General features: G+C 42.3%; 1 protein-coding gene across 1 annotated transcript in view; it reads right to left on the reverse strand.

Annotated features, from left to right (window-relative positions):
• The window catches only part of slit3 (slit homolog 3 (Drosophila)), a 275,138-nt gene that overhangs the window by 124,783 nt on the left and 125,469 nt on the right, over nt 1-24,886 (reverse strand). Inside the window, exon 5 of the mRNA XM_085789009.1 lies at nt 2,780-2,851. Within this exon, the coding sequence (XP_085645135.1) occupies nt 2,780-2,851 (72 nt within the window). The remainder of the gene's footprint in view (nt 1-2,779; nt 2,852-24,886) is intronic.

Raw genomic sequence — 24,886 nt, forward strand, 5'->3', positions numbered from 1 at the left:
AGTGCAGCGCCTCAGAGTGGAACATATCCAATGTGTAAAAGTCTGGAAAGCCACACTGCGTTTGACTGGATCTGCTCAGTGGGACAAGTAAAGGAGGCTGAGCTCACACCGGGCAGGACTCAGGTGTAAATGTGTGTTAATGCGTGAGTGTGATGCAGGGAAAGCGCACGCTCAGCAACGGACACAGGTTAAGCACATTGACAGCACCATGTCAGGTGTTGTGGAGTGAAATGTCCTGCAGTCGGTTTTCTTTTTTCCCTTTTTTGCACACAACTCGGCACAAGCGGTTGTGAAATACTCGAGCGAGTGTGAGGTCGAAGGCGTGAGGCAGTGCCTAGCGTTTAGTTTGGAGAGCTGTCTGTTGTGAAGAAGAGAAAGTGGATTAGATGATCAGAGGCCAAGCTGAACTCAGGGGTTTGGAGCCCAGCCATGGGAACTGACACTCGCTCACTTACACACACACACATACACATACACACAAACACATACACAGCAGTCCAGAGCACGGAGCACAGGCACTTTTAGGTCCATTTAACTTAAGAGTAATAATCTCCTGTGGACTTTGGCGGCCATATTGAACTTGCATCACACTTGGGAGAGGAAAACTAACCAGAGGAGCACATTTAACTCTGAGTTACTGATCTGTGGCGAGATGCATATTAATCAATCCACAGACGGCCCCATGAAAAAGCAGGAGAAACACATATATCTTTACAATTCAAGGACATATAGGTTCGCATTTTAAAGTGATATATGTATACGTGGCTGATTAAATGGAGGCATTGAAATGTGTCCAAGTAGTTGCTGTAATTGTGTCCATGGTCGCTCACTTAGCGGAGTTGTGATTTGTGGAGTGAAATGTTGTGATGACGGTGCCAATCCAAGCATGGGCCCAGGACTCCTCCTGCGCCCCGTGTCGATAAGTATGTATCTGAATTTATTATTTGTGGGTTTGATGCACAGAAGAGAGGGTCAGAGGGCGAAGAAACGCAACACCATCGTGGAAAAAGTGATTTCTAAGTAAGTCAATCACAGTCTGAAGAGGGCTGGACGCCAATTAGCAGTAAAAACAGCAGCAGAGGAAACAGTGTCACTGTAAAGTTCATTTAGTAGCTCTCCTGCAGCTTCTGATCGTATCGCATGATCTTCACAGCAGCTGTCATGGAATTAGAGACGCATAACACATATTAAAAAATTTTTTTTTTTAAAGTTCATTTTTGACCCCTGCAGGAGCAGTGGAGAAAATGAAACTCCACACGGCAGTGTTTATTTAGTACAGTTGGTGTTCTGGAGCTTTTGATCATTTTATCTGATCCTCAACAGCAGAGTGGAGCTAAATGAAAAGAATGAAATGAACTGGTCCAGTGGATAAATATGACAGATGCAAAATCTGAGCCATCTTCTTCCTCTAAGTTAAAATCCATTCTTCCAAAGGCAACACCACAAAAGTCAATCTCTGTATACGCATTAAGAATACAATCATCCCCTTAGTCTCTGTGTCCCCCCTCCCTTTGTCTTTCTATCTTATTAAGCCAAAGAAGATTGTTTGTTTGTTTGTTCTGTCAGTCAGCAGCTCCACTAGTGAAATAAGGCCAGAGAAGCATCCAGAAATATGAGTTATTATCTTCTTGCATCTTGTAGTTATTACGCTCTGCTCTGTTCTTCTATCCCGTCCTCCCTTCTCCTCCCCTCTGTCATGTCAGTGATGACTGATAAAACAACATACAACTCTAATTTGCACATAGAGGACCTGTTCAGCAAATCAGGCTTCTCTCCTGCATTATTCCATTCTATTCCATTCCATTCCATTCCATTCCATTCCATTCCATTCTATTCTATTCCATTCTATTCTATTCTATTCTATGTAGCCCCATATCGAACTCTCTTGCACTGAAGACATTGTTTATTCCCAAGAGTCTGTCTAACAGTTTCCTATGCAGCATCAGGGAGGATTGATCAGCCATCATTGATGAGAAGTATTGATTAGGCAGCATATTGATTACACTATTGGTGATTAGGACGTCATGAATAAATGACAGGGGTGTATTGAGCGCTTGATGGGGGGATAAAACCTCTGTAGACAGTGAGAGAGGACAAGGAGAGGAGGGGGGAGGTAACTAAGGAAGGAGGAAAAGTGGGAATATTGGAGAAGGTGGAACAAAAAATTAGAAAAGAAAGTGGGAAAACAGGCGGAGGTGATGAAGAGCAGAGCGCTACAGAGGGTGAGGAGGTGCAGAGAAGATGGAAATACCAGACAAACCATGTGGAACTGGAAAATGTGTCAGGGAGTTTCATTTATAAAAGTAAATGCGGTGCTTATGACTACATCTAAACCAAATTAGTGGCGCAGAATTAAATTGTAAAGTGTGTGAGCGGCATCACATCTTGGAATCACAATGATGCCCTCAAACCCTTTGTGATAATATAGAAACTAAAGCCGGGGAAACGGCACTGTTTCGACGTGTTTGTGTGTCAGTTTATACACATTTCACACACATTCAGGCTAGATGCACATGTGGCATCAAAAGGAAACTCACTGATCTCCACAACAATATAAACTGAAGTTATGTGGGTCTGAACAATGTGCACAGTATGAATTAGTAATGACCAAATGCCTAACCCAGTGGGAATATTAAGGAAATATTAAAAGGAATTGGAAACAGCATCTGGAGAGGAAAAGTTGGAGAAGAAGGGATATAAAGAGGAGGAGGGAGGAGGGAGGGAAGGAGGCAGAGAGGAGAGGAGGTTAGGGAGTTAAGGGAGTAGTAGTTGTGCTTACAGGTTCTTTACACCGGTGATTCCTCTGAACGCCTTCCTGGGAACCGCCTGAATCTGGTTCTCACTCACGTCTCTGGAGAGGGAGAGAGAGAGAGAGAGAGAGAGACAGCCGACATTAGTTGAGGTATTCCGAGCACTCAAAGATGTATGGAGTCAGATGATAAACAAAACCACAAACATGATCTATACCACACACACAGACGCACACACGCACATAAACGCGCGCACACTCACACACACACACACACACACAGAGCCAATTACAGAACAAAGGCAGAGAAGGAGAAAGAGATGGAGCGAGGGAGAAAGAGAAAGGATGATGTGACATTTATGATCAGTGGAACAATTTGGTCCAAAGAGCTTCAAAGACAAAGGGAACTATCAGAAATGCTTGAGTGTGTGCATGTGTGTGCGTGTGTGTGTGTGCGTGCATATGTGTGTGTGTGTATGTGATTAATGGAGAATCAGTGGTGGGGAAAGAAAGTGGAATGAGGAGGAGAGAATCAGAGGATAAAAGACCAGCATGTGTGTGCGTATGTCTGTTGAATAGTGTGCGTTTCACATGTTTTTAATGTAAAAGTTTTTTTGTTTTTTTTTCTAAACTTCTGCCCTCCAACTGTGCGATGTTGCTCTGGTGGAAAAAAATGAAGCAATCACATCTATTCTGAGAAACTCGAAAACGCACACATTTTTAAACCGCCATCAAGCAACATATTTATTTTTTCTCTGCCTCCTGGTGATGATGACTCTTTTCCTCTTTCTCTTTGGTACAGATACTGAACACGGCCGCACATACTGTTCAGTACGTACAACAGCCTCTTCTCCCTTCTCTGTAATGAATACCTATACCTACCTACCTACCTGTAAGAGTCAAATGATTTCTGACACCACACAATGGCCTTTAAAGGGGTAGTTCAACATTTTGGCAAATTGGCCCATTGCCATAATCCCTATAGTCATAGCAGTAGGTTTGTTACCTTTAATTGTCGGTGCAAGCTATTTTTAGAACGGTGGAGCAGAGCCGTGAGCTGCTCAGAGCTACGCTACGGAGGCTCATGGGATTTCTTGGTTTCCCTCATCAAAGTTGTGACCTGCACATTCACCACGCTATGAGATAATAACAACGTTACCAGACAGAGTTGTTTTGGAGGTAAATTCATGCAAAACCGCTGATGCAAAACCGCTGATGTGCGTTGCCTTCAGGGACTGTTTTTCAGCAAGCCGTCCCTGAACTTACCTCTAAAACAACTCTGTCTGGTAACGTTGTGTTATTATCTCATAGCGTGGTGAATGTGCAGGTCACAACTTGTCCACCAGAGCGTTGTGGAGTTGTTGGATTGTGTATTTGATGAGTTTGATGAGGTAAACCAAGAAATCCCATCAGCCTCCGTAACGTAGCTCTGAGCAGCTCGCTGCTCTGCTAACTGTTCTAAAAATAGCTTGCACCGACAATTAAAGGTAACAAACCTACTGCTATGACTATAGGGATTATGGCAATGGGCCAATTTGCCAAAATGTTGAACTATCCCTTTAACTATGCTGTTTGTGTGGTTGTGTGTGAGGTATGAAATATAAGACAACCTAATCACCTGCAACTCCTGCCAGTCAGGCCTGAGCCAAACACACACACACACACACACACACACATTTCTTTCCAGGCTGTACATACTATGTGTGCTAATAGAGTCAATCAGCAGCCGCACACAGATACATGACCACGCGTGTCGGGTGGTGGATGCACATTTGAATAATCACAACGGAGCAGCACAAAAGCGCAACACACCGCTTGCCTGGACTTTTCTGTTTGACCTTCACGCACACAAACACACACACACACACACACAAACACACACACATGCTCACATACACTCAGGAAATCAGCCAGCCTCTCCGTGGAGAACAGCAATTATGTACCAACCATATTTATAACATTTTCCTGTCACGCAGTTAAGAAACACAGCTTATTATTGGTCAGTTTTGACACATAAACACATACAGTACTTTAGAATAAACATGCTCACACATCTACCCGCATATACATAAACTCCAGCATACCTACTGTATATGCTTACGCTGTCTAATTTACACTCACGCACACATTCAAGCACACCGGAGGAAAATTGGTTGTGCATTATTCCAGAGCCAATCAACCTTTATTAGTGCTGTGAATGTTAATTGGCGAGCCGTGCTCGGAAAACAGAAAACTCATTTCCTCAAACTAACAAGGTTTCATCGTTTTGGACGTTTCCCTTTCAGCCCTGTGTTTTCTGGCTCATTCCTTTTGTTTGACAAGAGATGAGCGTTCCCCCCTTCTTTTCTTTTTTTTTTTTTTTCTTTTCTCCTCAGGCCTTGATGGGAAAAGTATGTGCCTGGCATTGTATACTCTTTAGGCAAAGAAAATATGTGCTTTTATGTGCAATTTTGCTCAGCGCTTGCGGTAACGAAGGAGGACGAAAAAAGGCAAACATTTGACAGACAGGAATAGTATTATGATATTTTAATGTGCAGCACAGCCGGAAAATATTTTTCGTGTTTACACTTCTTGTTTTGAAGGTTTTGACACTTTTTGGGTAAAGATGGGATTTTTCTGAAGGGAGGTTCTTCTCTCTCTCTCTTTTTTTTTTCTCTTTGCTCTCCCTTGCTGACGCTGACAGAATAAATAGGAAACAGATAGAAAGCAAAGCTGTTATCACTCCTGCTTTCTATGCTGCAATCTCTTTGTCTATCCTTCTCTATTATCTATCATTCCCTGCGTCTATCTGCTGAAATATCTAACTATATCCATAAATCTATCTTGTTTATCTCTATAATTTGCATCTCTTTTATACCACTCTGCCCTCTGTGGACTGCTGACAAACATGAATGATTACAAAAAAATGAGAAAGAGAACAAGATAAAGAGAAAAAAAACATTAAAAAGTCATATTTCAGAGAAGTTCCATGGATAATAAATCTTTTATTGTTTTGTTTACCAACCATATTCGTTTGTTATTCCTTCTAACAGAAAGAAAGGCATCCAAGTCAAATAAAAGCCATTATGAGCCCGTGAGTCTGTCTGTTGTTGGCCGCTGAGTGACTGACATCAGCTCCAGGAGTACTACTCGCTGTAGGCTGCCAAAATAAAAGTCGTATGTCACAAGGCTGTGAGAGAAGTTTTCATTATGCGGGTGGTTACGAGTTGTCCATTTGTGCGATTGGTTTTAGGGTTATGAAAATGTTCCTATATCCACGCTGCATCCAGTGGTGATGATGTGTGTGAAGAGAAGATGGTCAGAACGTCGACATTTGAAGGGGTTCTTATGTGAGGTCGTCATATACAGCCGACTGCTGAGCTCCTGTATTTCTGCACACAAGTGCATCTACAGAGTGCACCGTATTAACCTGCTTTCTGATTCACTCTGTGACTTCTATAAATGCACTTGTGCAGAGGAATACCACAGTTTAGAGGCTGAAAAAATGCAGTGTCGAAGGAAAATGCTGGTAGATAAGCTAAAGAAAATATTCTACATGAAGTAAAAAAAATGAAGAACTAATCATTTAATCTCAAAAACTCAATTTTCCCTCAATTGATTTGAATCAGTGAATAACTTTTATCGCATTTTGAATAAAATAAACCTGATTTTTACACTGACAACTCATAAACATACATATATTCAACAAATGTGTTCATGTAGGGCTTCATTGCTGAGGCAAAAAATGACTTTCAGAGCCTTTAATGTTCAAGCAGATGCCTGTGGCAGCACAGATTTGATTTAGCGTTCTGTACCGGCAGATATTAAAAACAGGTCTTTACTCTAACATAATGTATTATTAATGTCTCAGCACATTCATCGTCCAGAGCTACGTCATGTTCTCATGTAAACAGTCGTCCTCTCATCTCTCTGTGAGTCACACCTGCCGACCTTTGAGTAGAGCAAAGGCTATCGCCAACAGGAGATTGGCTCGTGATCCTTGAAAAGGACACTCACTGATAGACTATAACCACACAAACGCACACATACAGATACACACACAGGGCATTCATTTGGATAGCGGGACGGTTTGTACACCCGTGTCTAGCAATCTGCTGCTCCCACGTTTCAATTATTGGATTTGGCCTTTTTGGTCCTCCTCTATTGCTGCAGCATTTCAGGGAGCAGGCAATTAATCTCCTAAAAATTCTATTAAAGAGACGGATGGCTGTTTGAATTATACATCAGTTCTATTAGGATGACAAATTCTGTAAATTATAGTGATACTGATTATGAAAACAACTGCGTATCTCCCGATGAATCAGAGGATCTCTGAAGCTGGACGGAGACAAGGCAAACAATGCAAAGTTCACTAAGGTTCAAGTATCCATGGGCACAAGGAGAAACGGAGAAGAGGGGGAATAAGAAGCGAAGGGAGAGAAAGGGGGGATGGAGAAAATGAAGAAGAGGCCCGGCGAACAAAAAGAAGAAAGGGCAGCCTTCGATTATCCATTCACTGTTTGTCATGGCTTCCTCCTAAGTACAGTATAATTGATTGAATTTTGACCAAATGTCTTCCAGACCTCCCCCCCTCTCACCATAAGGACCCCCCACTCTTGGTTAGAGTTCCCCCAGCTAAGGCCTCTCCTCCCTGGGCATGATGACTCTCCGTGGCCCCTGGAAGTCTGAGGGGATTGAGAATAACAGTAAACTCTCTCTCCTCTGGTTGGAGTGGTGGTCTTGGTCATGTCTGGGTGTATGTGTGTGTGTGTGTGTGTGTGTGTGTGTGTGTGTGTGTGTGTGCGCTTCCAGCTATCACCTCCTTCATATTAAGTTCCATTATTCATGTGAGGAGAATAATAGCACTGGCCAGGTCACCCTTCAGATATTACTGCCTTAACACACACACACGTTTCTAAGCTGGTCACATTGCACCTCCTTCGTTACTGGTGTTAAAGGGATAGTTCACCCAAAATTGAAATCTCAGTTATTATCTACTCACCCTCATGTTGACTAAGGGCTGGGAGAAGTTTCAGAGTCCTCCGTGGCTTCTCTGAGTTACAGGGGGTCTCGGCGTCTTCGTAACAAAAAGACACACCAAAAAACATCCAAATACCTCCATGCTGCTCGTATGTAATGTCCGTCTTGTATTGAAGCCCCGAAATGTGAAATTGTTCCAAAAAAAATTAAATCAGTCTATATTTCAAGCTTGTTTGTAGCGGAAGTAGCGGAAGCTTCTCGAAGCTCCTCTTCCCGGTTCGTCAAATTTGGACGAACTCTTCCCAGTTCGTCCAAATTTGACATTACATACGAGCAGCATGGAGATATTTGGATGTTTTTTGGTGTGTCTTTTTGTTACGAAGACAGTTGGTAGGACCTGGTTCCCTGGTTCGTCCAAATTTGACAAACCGGGAAGAGAAGCTTCCACTACAAAACAAGCTTGAAAAATAGACTTATTTAATTTTTTTCGGGACAATTTCGCATTTCGGGGCTTCAATACAGGGATGGAGGTATTTGGATGTTTTTTGGTGTGTCTTTTTGTTACGAAGACAGTTGGTATCCATTTGCAACCGTCATATGGACATGCACTGCTACGCCGAGACCCCCTGTAACTCAGAGAAGCCACGGAGGACTCTGAAACTTCTCCCAGCCCTTAGTCGACATGAGGGTGAGTAGATAATGAGTGAAATTTCAATTTTGGGTGAACTATCCCTTTAACCTTTTAAGACGCTACAGATGTTGCACATGCAAAGCAAACATTAAATGTAGATCTGAAAACAAGAAAAATATACGAGTCCAAAAATACACACACACACACACACACACACACACGCACCACAAGGATCTTTCCTTTCAGGGCATCTCACCCTACGCTTTTTTTTGTATAACAGTAGACACCAGATATTAGATGGATCCGCCCTCAGGCTGGTCCAGATATGAACCATCCCTGAACCATTCACCTGAGAGCAGCGGAGTCAGAGCAGGTCTGTTTGATTTCATGTGACTCTGTGTCACTCGGCATCACAGGAGGTCTCGGTTAGAGGGAGATGACAAGGAGGGAGGCAAAGGTGTGTGTCTGTGTGTCAGGCCGAATTTGTGTGTCTCTGCGTGAAAGAAACAGCAGGCCGCAGTGAGTGAGTGTACAGTACAGTATGCATCCGTATGTGTCTTTTATTAAAAGAAGAGCTGGCTGTAGAGGAGGAAAGAAAGAGGGATGACCCTTGGCCGGGCTCCAGGGGAGAGATGAAAGAGAGAAGAGAGGGAAAAGGAGGAAAATTGAGGAGAAGGAAGAAAAGGGGATGAAGAAGGAAGACAGAGGTGGTGGCGGTGGCACCATTTCATTTATTTTTGAAACCTGAGAGACCTTCAATGGTTTGTTCAATCCTCTCGCTTCTCCTTTCCCCTGTCTCTCCTCCACTTCTATCACTTTCTTCTTCCAACCCTCCTGCTATCTCACTTTCTCTCCCTCTCCGTCGGTCTGTCTCTTTTTCTCTCCCTTGGGGGCTGTAACTGCATTTAATATTGTTCCATAAAGAGAGTAATAAATATCGACTGCTGGCTAGCTCATATTCCCCTTGTTTTTTAAGGCACTCTACTGTAAGGTAAGACCAAAGTCATGCAGCAGGTATTACACCGCTCACAGCCTGTACTGTAGAAGCCATTGGTATCTTTAACCTTGGGAACTATTTAAATGTCCTTTTTTGCCTTTTTAACTTACTGTTAAGTACTGGCTGTAAGTCACAGTAAATACATGGTAGGATTTTAATGCCTGAGGTAGCGGACGTTTTAAATTTATTCCTGCAGCTGTAAAAGCAGAATAACTCTTTCAATTCATGTTATGACTTTATACAGTGAAGATTTCTACACTGCACTCACACAGGCATTGATTTTTTTCTTTAGTTAGTGTAGGTTGAAGAAGAATGCATATGATTGAATGGACACTGCAGCAGCAACCATGGGGGGGCCGCTGTTGCTATGGGGCATCTGGGTGGAAATAAGTCGAACTCAGCCTCTGTATGTGATACTCTAACTAGTATTTTATTGGGCAAGTTGAAACGGAACATGCAGAAAGTTTTTTCTAACCTTCATTTATCCTGGGAAAACTTACTGACTATAAATGTAACATTTTTTGGCATTGTCACAGACATATAGCTCCATGCATTCAAAACTGGAACCTTCCCATTACAACCACGGTCTTCGAGTCTTGGCTACGGAGCCACTCTACTTGAGTGATTCTGTCCTGTGCCAACAAGCTGAGAGGATATATTACCCAACATGCTGACAGTGCATTGCAGACAGCGGGACTGCTGTGTGGGACTGTATAGTGTGGATTTTTTTTTAGATTTCAAAGGTTCACAGCTAACACAATTCTTCCATTGCCACATTTTAATCTTTGGTTTGAGCTCCACCAGGATGGTCTGGGGGTCTGGGGACCCAACTGCTTTCTATTGTCACATTTTCAGCCTTCATCCCCTGTTACATTTCTCTTCTTATCAAATTTACGAGTCCCTGTTTGGTTCAATGAATAGTTTGGCATTTTGGGGAAATTCATTTAACCTTTTTTATTTATTTTGAACACAGCTCTGTTTGTCGTTTCCTTCTCCTTCCACTTTTCATGCTGAGCTAAGCTAACCGAATGCTGACTATATATAGAGCTATATTAAAGCAGAAGTAAGCGATCCGGTCGTTTTGGCTGACTTCTTGTCAGCCGATGGAGTTAGCAGCCCCCGCCCTCGTCCCTACGTCACCACATTCACGCGCTGCACACACAGCCCTTCATGTGCCGTTCTCTCTCCTCATTGGATAAAGGTTGTAGGATACAAGGAAGTATACAAGACGTTTTCTCCTCGGCTTACAGCAGAGCAGAGTGACTGACAGACCCGTGTTTCAGACCAAACACTCTATGTAAGTGATTGCTGTCGGAAGATATAACTATTTAAGACTTATATTAACACAAATATTCCGCTTACTTCTGCTTTAACTGGACAAACATGAGAGCGGTATTGATCTTCCCGTCAAACTCTTGGCAAAAAAACCAAACACAATAGGAATACTTTTGAAATGCTGAACTACTGCTCGCATACGTCTCTTCCATCCAGACCGCATGTGCTCCCTGAAATCTTTACTCTTTATATAACGGAGGAGAAGTTATTTCAAGCAACTGGAAAATGTTGCTGCAAAGACAAATAAAATGACTTCAGACACACATATAGCCTTGAAGTCTGTCCTCTGCATCCTGGTGCACTGTGTGTATAATAGAGGACACACAGAGTGGTCTTCCTTCCATATTTCTCCTCTCTGCCTTTCTCTTTCCAGGCTTTGAAATTCTTCATCAGTCTTTTGACTCGGTGCCCTTGCTCCGTCTTGTAACCCCCGCCCCATCCCTCCTCCCCTATTCAACCCTCCCATCCCCACATCCCCGCATCCCCCTCCCCCCGTTCCACTCCCCGTGATTTAATTAAGTGGGCGCTTTATGAATAAAAATATTGCCCCCCTCTATTGATCATGGTGGACGGGAGGCTGACAGCCCCGGCTGCCTGGGACAGGACGAGACAGGACAGCCACTTTCCTAACCCGCTCTATTACACTGATCCAAGTAAGTGTGTGTGTGTGTACGCGTGTGGGTGGAGTTTTATCCGTGTGTGTGTGGGCAGGTGTACGACGACGAGCGACACTGTGTGTGTGCGCGCGTTTGTGTAGAGCGTAGAGTGGCGTTTGTGTGCACGCTCGCTGGTGTGTGTTTGTGAGTGAAACAGCCATCAGGGAGCTGTAGCATCTAAATCAAACTAAGCGTTCTCAAATGCTCTCAGGGGCCCTTGCAAATCCTTCGTTAGAGACACACACACACACTCACACATAGCTACACAGACACAGACACATGCACATGCGCACGTTCCTCAAACGCCTCCTTTGATACATACACTGCATCAGCATTATAAATGGACATTGTCTGCACTTTTCGTTTCTCTCTCTCTCTCTCCCTCTCTCCTGCTCCTTCTCCTCCTCTACCCATCGCTCTCCGTAAGGCTGTAAGTATCTATTATGTTTTGTCGATACTGTAATTAAATTGGACAGCTTAATGCAATTCTCTGTGATCCATAGGCCTTTATGGATATAAAAGCTTTTCTGGCCCCATGCCCGAAAGATGTCCAACAAATTTAGATGAGTTACTATCTGGAAAAAAAAAAATAGTTGGAGAGGTTAAGGCAGCAGGGCGCACACATGGTCATTTGTTATTGGCTAATTTACTTTAATGTCCCTGACGCCATTTTGTTTTAATACATTTTCTTATTTGAATTGTCATCCGTGAGACTAAGCGATATTAGGCTACTACTCTACCTCCTTTTCCTTTTTTTTTTGTTAGTTCTTCTTTCTTTTCTTCCAGAGCCTCAGCTAAGCGATATTGCAGGCTCTTAGGGACATTTATTGAGCTAATAAAACTTCAGCAGCAAAGGGGTCAAGAGACGACATTAGAATGGACACGGAGAGAGGAGATGGATGGAGGGGAGGGGAAGGTGGATTAACAGGCAGGCGTGAAAAGATAGAAACGGAAGGGATGATGCAAGGATGGGTGGCTAGATAGAGCAGGGAGGGAGAGGTGAAAGAGATTGTCTTTGCATTGAAGTAGATTTACTATCTCACATGTACATCTAAGAGAGAGGGCAAAGCCGTACAGTTATATCCACTCTGAGCAATCCTGACCCGAGCACAATTCGATCATAATCAATTTCTCCGGGACAGAGAGTGCATTGAGGTGCCTCGCTGGTAACAAGATAAATGTATGTTGTCGCAATATAGAAAATAAAATGAAACAAGTGTTCTGGTGTTCAGGTGCATTAATTTGGAGAAAGGCGCTTGTAAAGCAGCTTTAAACTGCATTGTGTTATTTTCATTAATGACCTGACAACAGCCATTTGGTGTGAGATGATATCACTATTTCCAAGCGCTGTCTCCTCGGCTCATCCCATAGATTGTGAAAGGCAAAGAAGCCGGGGAAATTTCCTTCAACTCACAGAGGACTGTCTAATCCTTCAATTAAAATCAAAACATGAAAATCACAAAAAGCTTGAGTTTTTTTTTTTCTTTTCACCAAGGGAGCTGGGATATCTTATCTTTTCTGTAACATCGAGAGGATGCAGTGTCAGCTACAAAGCGAGGAGTTAGGTGATTTCTTCATCTTTTCATCGAAACCTGACGAGAATAATAAAAGGAAATGTTGCATCCCTGCCAACAACAGCAGATAGTCACGCGCCACTGACACATACAGTGAAGAGTTGAACCTGTTACGTATCGTGAGCATTGAGCTCCAAAGATTTATCTTTGACCTTTGAGTAAAAACTGCTAAAGCGTTTAAGCCGTTTCTTGACCTGCAAAAAGCTGTAAAATGATGCCATGCTTATTCCTATTGGAGGTGTCTTTGCGTTAAATGCACAGAGATACAGATTGATCCTGTTTGCTTAGTAATAGTGATCAATGACTTTGAAATTGTTATCACAACTTTGATCCGGAGATGTTCTCTTTTACACACAGCCTTGAGAAAACATATGGGCTGTAGTGACATGTGATTCAGCTTATGCACATACAGTATAACTGAAAGTGAACTGCAATGCATCACAAACGCAAAAGGTCTGAATTTGAGGAGGAGGTTTGAGATTCTCATTTCGAGAGTGGATACAACTCTTTGATTAAATGGATTTGTTCTTTGGGAAACTGCTCAACCAACAGGCTTTTTGAGAGCCCTATACTCCTAATTTGATAAGCCCATCCTAGCTTATCTGCCAACTGTGTCAAGTCCCTAAAATAAATAATACTAGATTGAGAAATTTTGATTTAACGTGAAAAAGGAGGAACATGAATTACACAATTCAAAACAAAGACAAGATGAAAATGATTTTTACTTGACTGCAGGGCACAGCAGAGATAAATCATGTTGTAGGCTGAATGATTAAACCCTTCATTGCATGTGGTAAATGGGTGGGCAGCCCTTTCAAGTAGATGGGAGACGTGCATTAATAAATGGCTGATGGAGGAACGGAAGATAGGTGCTGCCGAGGCTTTCCACTAGAACGAGGGCTGAACCCAACAACCCCCCCGTTTGACTCTACACTGAATGGCTGAGCTGACACGACCATCACTGAAGGGAGAGATGGACATGTTTTGAAGAAAAAATGGGTTGTTAGAGAGACTAAAAGGAAGAGGAGAGGGCACGAGAAGAGGAAAGACAAGAGTTGACAGCAAGCAGGGGGAAGTAATGAGGAGGGGGTTTGATGCTGGCAGGTGATGGGTGACAGGTGAAAGAAAAGAGAGGGATAGGATGTGTGGAGGTAAAGAGGGCAAGGTAAGGAAAGGACGGAAGGAAGGAAGCAGCGGTTAAGGCAGGAAGGAAGGGAGAAGGAAGGATGGAGAGTCATTGGGTATAGGTGCTAAAACGAAGAGAAAGGTAGATATACACTGCAAAAACTCAACATCTTACCAAGAATATTTGTCTTATTTCTAGTCAAAATGTCACTTCTAGTCAAAACAAATCAAATTATACTCAAAATAAGACTCGTCACATGAAAAGTAGCTTGTTTTTAGAAACTTTTTTTAAAAACTTTTTTCAAGCATATTTTCACTTGAAATAAGTAGAAAAATCTGATAGTGGAGCAAGTTTTTCTTTCTTATTACAAGCACAAAAAACCTGCTTTCACTGGCAGATTTTTCTACTTATTTCAGGTGAAAATTTGTTTGAAACAAGTTGAAAATGATCTAAAAACAAGTTATTTTAAGTGGAAAGAGATTAGTTTTGACTAGAAATTATACATTTTGACAAGAAATAAGACAAATATTCTTGGAAAGATTTTGAGTTTTTTGCAGTGTAAGAGTAAAGGAGAGCAGGATGAAGGGAGGAGCAGAGGTGTGAAGAGAGAGAGAGAAGGAGGTGTGAATAAAGAAGCTGACTGTGGTGTTCTGCCTTTATAAGTGTCTGGGGAGTTCCTCTGCACCCATAAATAATACACCACAAATTAGTAGATTGGACAGAAGAAGAAGAAGAAGACTGCTGGAGAAGTGTGTGTGTGTGTGTGTGTGTGCTGCAGAGATATATGCACAAACGGCAGGGAATATGTTCCACTGTATACGTGTTTAGAGATGTGTCCAAACTAAACACTATGCTCTACACACTTGTCTTTGTGATTGTTTACATGCATGTGTGTGTTGGTATGTTTGTGTGTGTGTATATACGTATATATAGTATCTATGTGTGTGTGTGTGTGTGTAAGGTGTCTCTCTGAGTTCTGATCCGTCTCTCAGCAGGTAAGCGTCGTCAAGGTTACCGCAGGCCATTTTGCCAGCGGGCCAATTAACTTTTAGCACAGACACAGAACAGAACAGTGCAGGTGTCTCAATGGTGCTGGGGTTAGATAGAGAAAAAGTGTGTGTGTGTGTGTGTGTGTGTGTGTTTCTTGCCCAAGTGTAAAGAAATCGACCAACAGAGAGAGAGGATGTGCACAAGATAAAACAAGACAGTGTGTGTGTGTGTGTGAGAGAGAGAGGGAGGAAGTGAGAGAAAAGAAGCACAGCGAGCCTTTGTTGTCTCTGTGTTTGGCAAATAGCTGCTGCACGGCCTTTCATGATGCTGCGAGAAGAACACAACCCAGGGTGAGAAGCCAGCAGATGTGAAGCTGAGCGCGGTCAGACGTGAGGGAGCCCAGAGCTCAGTGACACAATGTGGTCCCTTTGTGAAGGCCGATGCAGTGAACTCACCTCAGATCTCATGATGTGGCCGAAAGCTGATAACTAAATATCTGAAGATTTTAAAGTCATTATTTTGATTATTCTTTTTTTGGAGGAAGCACAACGAAAGTCTTCTAGTAGTAACTTCTGCTCAGTTTCTGCATCATTTTAGCCGAGCATGGCAGAATGATATTTTCAGATTCACTAGAAATGCTATGATTTGGTTTTCTACAACACAAGGCAAATCTGAAGCAAAAAGGCAGAGATGGACAGAGTACTCGACCCCAGTACTCGAGTAAGAGTACAAATACTACTGGTCAAAATTTACTCTGTTACAAGTAAAAGTAGCTCAGTCGCCATGTTACTCGAGTAAGAGTAAAAAAGTACTTGCTTTTAAAGGTACTTAAGAGTAAGAGTAAATTTCTTATTTTTCACATCAATGAATTACTATAATTTTTTCTAAATGAATTTAAGGACCTTTTAACTCTTGTTTCTGAGAATGAACTCTTTGAAACCAGCTGCACTGATGTGCTGCTTTTAGGGGTTAGGGTTTCCTTCTTTGACAAACACAGCTTGTGTCCAATAGTACTTTAGAAAAAAATAAATAAATAAATAAAAAGAGCAGACCTGAAAGTAACGAGTACTTTTCAGCCTTTCTAGAAATTAATGTAAAAATATTTGTCTTGGAAATGTATTCAAGTAAGAGTAATAAGTACCAAAGAAATCTAATACTCAAGTAAAGTACAAAAAATGTAAGTACAGTATTCAAGTAAATTTACTCCATTACTGTCCACCACTGCAAAAAGGTGATATTTCTGTTGCAAAGATGCCAAATGCTAACACTTCTATATATTAAAAAAAAACCTCATACAGTCATGACCCACAGAGCTTCAAAGAGGCTGTGCGCAAAGTGAAGGTGCGATTAAGTAAGGACAACTGTAGAGTTATGTAATGTGTTCAGTGAAATAATTGGAAAAATGAATGACATCACAGACTTATAATTAGTGGCAGTGAAATGTTGATTAGTTTCAGTCAGCGTGGTTTTCAATCTGGTCGTGTGATCCCATTCAGCACAGTTTGAGAGCAGTTCAAAATTGTTATTATTCAACTATTGCTGTTAAATGACTTGCCGTCGAGCTCATCATCGTTTCACCCTCTCATGTCTGAAAAGCACTTTAGATGAGAATTTTCCCAGCTCCTTCTCTTTCGCCGTGTTTCGTAACGCGGCTCTGAAGCAAACGTACAAAAAGAAGAGAGAAGAGGCTTTTACAATGGTTGTATCTGTCTGAGTGTACTTGGTGAAATAAAGTGATTGTGATGGCTAACAGAGCAGACTGTCATCCTCCCTTCCCATGCAGCGGTGGGCTAATTCCTCTGACAGACTGTCTTCCACAATGGCTACTGGCTGCTGTCTTCTTAGCCTGAGGGCCTGTCTGGTTGAGTGAGAGAGAGAGAGTGTGTGTGTGTATATGGAGGTGGACATATGCGTATGTGTGTGTGAGAGAGACAGATACAGAAAGAGTGAAGTTGAGGAGACGGAGAAAAAGAAAAGAATAACAAAGACAACCAGGGAGGAGGAAAGAGAGCACATCTGTGTGTATGCATGTGCGAGTGTGTATGTCTGTGTGTGCGTGTGTGTGGTTGCTATGCTGTCTCCAGGCCCTAATCTCTTTAGTAAGCCCCATGATCCAGTTAGAAACAGTGAGTGGCTAATGTCAGGGCTAACTGGAAGAGAGGGATCTATGCGAGTGTGTGCGCTTAATGCATGTTTGTGTGTATACGGCTGCGACTCCTCTTTGAAACTGTCAGGCTCTACCTGGAGGAAAACTGTTTGTGAACCGCTTGTATAAATGTTATCCTGCCTGAAACCATATCTGCTTGTACCGTATGTGTGCTGCACTCAATTTTCTGCATGCACGCAGTTTGTGTGTGTGCATGTGCATGTGCATGTGTGTGTGTCTGTGCATGCGTGTTGCAGGGAGTGTCTGAAAAGCAGCAGTGCACATTAAGGCCGAGAGATTAGATTGAGTGGATCCAGATTCAGCGCTATTGTTCCTCTCCAACAGGCTCTCTCTCTCTCTGTGGTTTGAAGAAAGCAGGACAGGTGCAGGAAATGGATTTTTAGTTAATTTGCCCGGTCACATCAGCATTTAAAAAGAGAGGGAAAAAAGTAAATTGGGCTTAACATATGGTCACTATTGAGAAACTGCAACACACAGCAGTGATTCTCAGCGATCAACGCAGCTAATGATGCATTAAATACGGTTTGCAGCTAGGGAAAAGGGAAGGGAAATCTAAAGAAACATGAGGCGAAAATGATTCTGCCACTTCTGATATTCACCAAACATTTATATCTTTTTACAAATTTGACTTTTTCTGCATGGTTTCCACCGCAAAGAGTCTTGAGTGGGCACAAAATAGATATACACTTGACTTTTTGACACCACTGGTGCTTGAAAATATGAGATGAATAAACCATGAACGTAAAAATGATAGATGCAATAAATATTACTTAACACATTCACATGACTGTGCATCCATTTGTGCAAGTAAAATCTTTCCGCGTGAAACTCGAGACACATTATGCTCAATGATAACGAGACACAACTTAAGATGTTACACAGGCTTCATTATACGTCACCACTGAGCTGAAACTCTCCTCGATGTATTCGATCAATGTGAGTCAGAAATAAGTGTGTACACATGTTGTGGAAATATACAAGGATACAGGCGCTTTGATGACAAGGGAAAGGTGAAGTAGTCGCCTTGACTGGTTAAGATTCGGGGTAATATTGTGCAAATGTGTAGCTCTTCTGTGTTCCAGTCTTTATTCCTGACTGGATGAATGCATGTTGATCAGTTAAAAGATGAATGAAACAAAACACTGCATAATTAATTTGACCAAAAGTCATTTTGAAAATGAAAGACTATGATTTTGTTTCATTTTTCTGCACTCCATATACCAATGTTTGCTCGGTTTTCCAAATCACATTTATTTTATCCCGAGCCAATATTCTGCAAATGCTAATAAGGCTCTGTATTATTTCAGTACGTGATGGTTTTAAATATACGGTACATTCAGTGCAGCCTGTGGATGAATGCCGTAAATGTGCTCGACGCTGGCGTGATTAAAATGGACGTGATGATCAGCAGTTTTGTCACAGAGGGTAAAAGTACAGCTAACTCACCCACTGCCATAATAAACGATAAGACGCTGACACAACGGGAATGATGAACACTCCGAACTAACGGCCCGCCTGCCTGCTCTCACGCATACATAACTGCAACTGACTCCTTCTCTTTTTTTTTCCTCCAGGTCTGCCTGCCTGTCACTTCACATCTGTCTCTTCCTCTCCAATCAGTTACAGTAAATGACACACACACCGAAAAAAAAAAAAAAAACCACCTGTCCTTAAAAATTGCATTACACCATTCCTTCATTCCAGGAAATCCTGCTCCAAAACACCTTGTATAACAGCGTGTGAGCGAATGCAGTCGGCCTCAAATGTTGTGATATGAAAATCACTCATGCCCCCGGGGGGATATATGGAGAGGAATAAAGGATGGATGCGGACAGACCGAAATTGAACCAAATTCTCCCCTCCCACCCAATCACACTGCATCACAAATCACCGGCCCCGCCGCTAATTCAGGGGTGTTGCGGTGCGCGGAGCATGCCTTGGCATATGGCATATGGTGCGTGTGTGTCATCATGTGTGTGTGTGTGTGTGTGTTTGCATATTATAGTTGGGAGTGAGAGAGGGAAGGAGAGAGAGAGAGAGAGAGAGAGAGAGAGAGAAGAGGAGGAAAAGATGATTTAGGAGTAATGAGAGCCGGTAAAATCATGGTGCCCAGCGGCATTATGGGACTAAATCTAATCTGCTAATGGAGAGGAGGGCGTGGGCTGGGGGTGGGAGGGTGATGGAGGGGGAAGGAATGGGAGGAGTAGGAGAGAGAGGGAGAGAAAACGGAGAGGGGAAAGGACGGTAAAGGCAGGGATGAAGGTAGGGAACAGGGGAAAGGATGGAGGACAAAGAAGAAAACAGGAATGAGGAATGAGAGGGAGAAAAGAAAAGTAGGAAGATGTAGAGGTCAAAGAGAGAGGAGGGAAAGAGAAGGAGACGAATGAGGAAACACAGAAGGACAATGAGTGACAGAAGTATAGGGTGAAGAAAGAAACCAAGGTGAAAGAATGAGGATAATGTAAAGAACAACAGACACACAAAGAGATGAAGAACAGGTGAAGAGAAGATTACAAAATAAAGTAGGGTGGAAAATGAAACCGAACAAAAGTAGAAACAGGCAGAAAGAGAGAGAGAAAAAAAAAGATGAAGGACGTAGTAAAAAAAGATGGTGGTGGTGAGTTTGGAGTGAGATGTGTGTGTGTTTGTGTGTGTCAGGAAAAATAACCTGGGGTGGAGGCATTGGGAGGGCAGGACCCAGGAGAGCACGTATCCAGCACAATCAGCACATATTGTTATCACATGCTGCACAAAACACTCGCACACAGACACACAAGCAAACGGGCAAAGTTTGTGCACTCTCCATGACGTATGTGCAGCAGAACAAACATGCACATCGTCCTCATTTGTTCAACCACACACACACACACACAAGAAAACACAAAAACGTGTTATTACACACCCACACCCTCGACAGCCATTGAGAGGTAATTGCTCCAGACTGTTAATGTTTTCCAGAATAAAACTACACCAGTCTTTACAAGGCTAGGCTAATTTCACAACTTGATGTCTTTACCTCAGCAAAATGGCCGACAACCACATCACAATGCCTCCAGAGACACACAGAAGGAGAGAAACTGGAAGTAGATGTTGTTCTATTTTATATATTCAATCATTCATTTATAATGTTCTGTGAGCTACTGAGTGATGCTGTGGTTTGGAGGCCTACTGGGCCGTACACGTAGGTGCAGGGCGCTGTAGTGTGACTTGTCATTCTCCAGTCTTCTTAAAATTGTCTGCAATTATAAAACGGAAAGGTGAAATCCGGCAATCTGATTGGTTGTTAACCGTGGTATAATGAGCATATACCACGGCTACTATTCTAAAGCCTTATCACAGCGTAGGCTATCACTCCGCATCAGGCACGTATGACTGGTATGAATGGACTGTTGCAGTCGGTAGCCAAAGACAGTCTGTGTTTTTACGATGTTAAAAAATGGACTAAAGTAGTTGAATTCACATGTTTAAGGTGAACTTTCACCTCCGGGGAGGGTTAACAATGGTAGAGGGGACTGAGCAGTGACTTTCACCTGAAAAAAAGACAAGGAAAAGACAAGATGCAGAGCTACTTGGAGCTAATGTCCGGAGAGGCGGGACTATTTATTTTCACAGTGAGGCTATTTTATTGGATAATGTATTTCTGGTTGAATAAAACTACATGAAATTGATTGTGTATTCCTCTTTCATATTGTCATTATTGGTAACCGTTTTATAAAAGCAATATATCACTCCAGTCCGTGCTCATTAAGGGGGTTGTCGTTATTACTTAAATAGCACTCAATGTGCAAAAACTGTTGCTGTCAATCTAGAAATCACATCATCTGTTGTCTTTTAAATCTTCAGTTTCTATCTCGTCTGATTAATCACTTGGTGAAGTAACAGTGATGCTTTTTTTCCAAACGTCTTCAGAAACCAAACCTCTGAAATCACAGTAAACTCACCTCATGCAGGCTGGGTGGCCCCCGTTACCAGACTGTTAGTTTTCATTGTAATGTATCATATCGTATTGTTTTCAAATCATTCTTGTGACTCATGCGTCTGTGATCATTTCAGTTTATAAATACAATCTTGCAGTTGGAAATTGAACCTTGGGCCACGGTGGTAAACTCCTACACGGGTCTGAAACCTCAACAATCTGCTATGAGCAACACAAACAGAGCAAAGCCGCATGGCAACTCCATTATCTTGATAGTAAACAGGACCCCGGCTCTGCAAATTACAGTATCTAAGCTACAGCGTCAACACAACAACTAGGTAGGAGCTCCAAACCCATACAACACGCAGCATGTTCTACTGGTGAAATACTGCATCGCTGTGTTACTGTAAGCCTCTCCTGTCCATTACACACGTAACCATTCACATCAAAGAAGCTCTAACATATTAAACCTAAGTAATTCTTAAATTACCCCAGTCATTGCCAATAAAAATACATTGCTTCCCCCCAAAACACTTCACCCTGGTCGTCGAGTGGAGAAAAAAAAGTCCATACTCCCAACAAATCAAAGTGAGACGACAGCCGGCCATTATGTTGGCAATGATACTGAACAGAAGTGAGATACAATGTCAAGCTATAACGTCTTGTGTTTAGCCATTCACTTCACAGGTCAGGTAAAGAAAACACAGATGCAACATTACACTGCAGCTTAGACAATTACACCAAATTACAGTGAAGCTCTGCAGCGGCTCGTTTCCTTTATGAGGTAATGTACAGTTTGAATACATGCGATCGTAACCGCGCTCCTTTTTTTTTTTTTTGCTCATTCGGGGTCACGAGCACGACGCTGTAATCAAACGGCCATTACAGTGTGTTAGTGTTAGAGCTGAGGGAAAGCAGACGAAGGAAGAGATAGGGTCAAAGGCTCGGTTGGAGAATAAATTACAACGGCAAAAACGCATTTACTGTATAGAATAGAATAGAATAGAATTCAATAGAAAAGAAAAGAGTGGGAGTGAAACCCCACCCAGCAGGTAGGAGGCCTGCACCACAGCAACACCTTGTCTGGCAGATGGGAACAGGAGGAGTTTCCTGACAGTAGATGGCGTTGTAATGCTTCTCTGCACTCCCCCCTCTCTCCCTGCACAATCAATGCACTCAGATCGCTATCACACACACTCCTGCCTGCACGTCAACATCAAGGCCTGAAACATCATCAGTGGCACTCGGAGACAGGAGCGCTTGTTCTTTGAGGAAATAATTACACGTGTTCCCCTCGGCATTATCACGCTATGATTTGAATGAAAAGTGGTTAATTTGTTTCCCACCCTTGTGAACTTCCAGAGCAACACACATACTACTTACACTTACACACCAGTCAAAATGCACCCACAAGAACACACAAGGTCTACAGTACCTTCAGGGGTGATGTGAACACGGATGACAGGGGAAAAAGACTCATAAACGTTAAAAAGAAAAGTAAATCTAAATGTAAATGTCTCTATTTTTAAATGTATAACCATTTATTACATGTTGCATTAGCTCTGCGTCTACAATTTGAACAGAGCGCTGCATAATTTCCCTATTTCCCACTAAATGCCAACTAAATCTAAGTCGCTCTCGGACATGAATCAAAGTGACGTGTTGTTCATTAAGCGGACTGATGAAAGGCAGAGCTGGCACAGAGACAGGAAACAAAGACAGAGAGAGAGAGAGAGAGAAGGGGGGGACGGACGTCTGTGTTACAGTTCTCTGTTTCCACACCTGTTGTGTGTCACCTCACTCCATCCTCTTTTTCTTTACGTCCATCAGTCCGTCCACTTTTATCTGTCTTTCGTCCGTCTACAAAGAAGCGTGACAGATACAGAGGGGGTCTGTAAATCATTACCCCCGGCAACAAGAAGCTAATAGGCTCCTAGCAGGGAATACGTGTGTCTGTGTGTGTTTGTGTGTGTGCAGAGATGGACAGAGTACTCGACCCCAGTACTTGAGTAAGAGTACAAACAAAATTGACTCCGTTACAAGTAAAAGTAGCTCAGTCGACATGTTACATGTTAAAAAAGTACTTGCTTCTAAAGGTACTTAAGTATCCAAAAGTACATGCTTTTAAATCTACTTTAAGTAAGAGTAAGAGTAAATTTCTTATTTTTCACATCAATGAATTACTATATTTTTTTCTAAATGAATTTAAGGACCTTTTAACTCTTGTTTCTGAGAATTAACTCTTTGAAACCACCTGCACTGATGTGCTGCTTTTAGGGGTTAGGGTTTCCTTCTTTGACAAACACAGCTTGTGTTCAATAGTATTTTAGAAAAAAGAAAAAAGAAAGAAAAAGAGCAGACCTGAAAGTAACGAGTACTTTTCAGCCTTTTAACTCGAGTTAAAGTAAATATTTGTCTTGGAAATGTATTCAAGTAAGAGTAATAAGTACCAAAGAAATCTAATACTCAAGTAAAGTACAAATCCTCTGGATATGTACTTAAGTACAGTACTCAAGTAAATTTACTCTGTTACTGTCCACCACTGTGTGTGTGTGATAGAGAGAAAACACATCTTTGTACATAGCCATCTTTATATTCCTGCTCTTTGTTTGTTTCTGTGCATGTGATCTAAGCATTGATGTTCAAACACCGTGTAACTGTGTGTGTGTGTGTGTGTGTGTGTGTGCATCTATGTGTGTTTTGTGTACACTTGTGTGTATTTGCCCAGACACTCAAGACGGTGTTTCGGTGTGTCTAAGTGTGTGTGAGTGTGTGTGTGTGTGTTTCTCATTTCCTCCGTGTAGAGATTAGGGGCAGAAGAAGAGCAGCATTATCAGACAGCTGGAAATGAGATCTCAGTAGGGGACTCAACTCCTCCGCCTGTCTTTTTCATCCCCTCTTCCACACCTCCCTCTGTCCCTGCGTCTGATCCCCCCCTCCCTCCTCTCCTGCTATACTCCTCCTTCACCTCCTTTTCTTTATTCTCTCTTAAATCTGTCCTTTTTACCCACTCTCTCCACTCCACCGCGTCACTATATCCCTTCTCACCTTTCACCTTATGCAAGCAACCCAACTCCTCATTTCTCTGTCTGCACTGCAGCTCTCCTTTTTCTGTCTCCTCCTCTGCCTCCACCTGCTAATTGTCTTTCCAATCTTGTCCACCCATCTCGTGGTGCAGGGGCGAAAAACCTCAATATCCAGGCTGTCATCAATCTTCCCAGCAACAAATTTCTAAAACATAAAATATAGACCGCGCATTAAAGTAGTAATCTGTGATATTGTTCTTTTTTAAAACTAAACTCACTAAGCTTTTCTGCCGCAGGACTCGTTTGACCTCTTGTTCGACTGTGGCATCTCCTGTTAGCACCGACTATTATCCCAAACAAAGAGAAGTTGAATCTGCTGAGAACATGCTTTACTTTCACTGTGGTACAAGGACTTTCCCCAGATAGACTTACCACTAACACTGTTTACAACATCCAGTCAACTGGGGACAGGCTGAATAGCTATTGTGTCATGCCAGTTGGCCATGAACCTGGGCAAAAGACATATCATATTATTGTTATATTATGATATTTATACAACAGTGTCTTATATTGTTACTTTAATACATCCAAGCAGCATCTGCACTCCCAGTATCCAAAGTGGGAACTACAATGCAACGCACACAAGACAGAAAATTAGAACCAGACAAGTGCATGACAAGCAAACATGATAGTGAACAATGATGTCAATAAGACGGAGCTTCGGCTCAGTGATGGAAACTGAGCTGTTTAGGATGGGCTG

This window comes from Trachurus japonicus, chromosome 10 (assembly GCF_045865225.1).
Source record: "Trachurus japonicus isolate A0001 chromosome 10, Traja_1.0".
Lineage (NCBI taxonomy): Eukaryota > Metazoa > Chordata > Actinopteri > Carangiformes > Carangidae > Trachurus > Trachurus japonicus.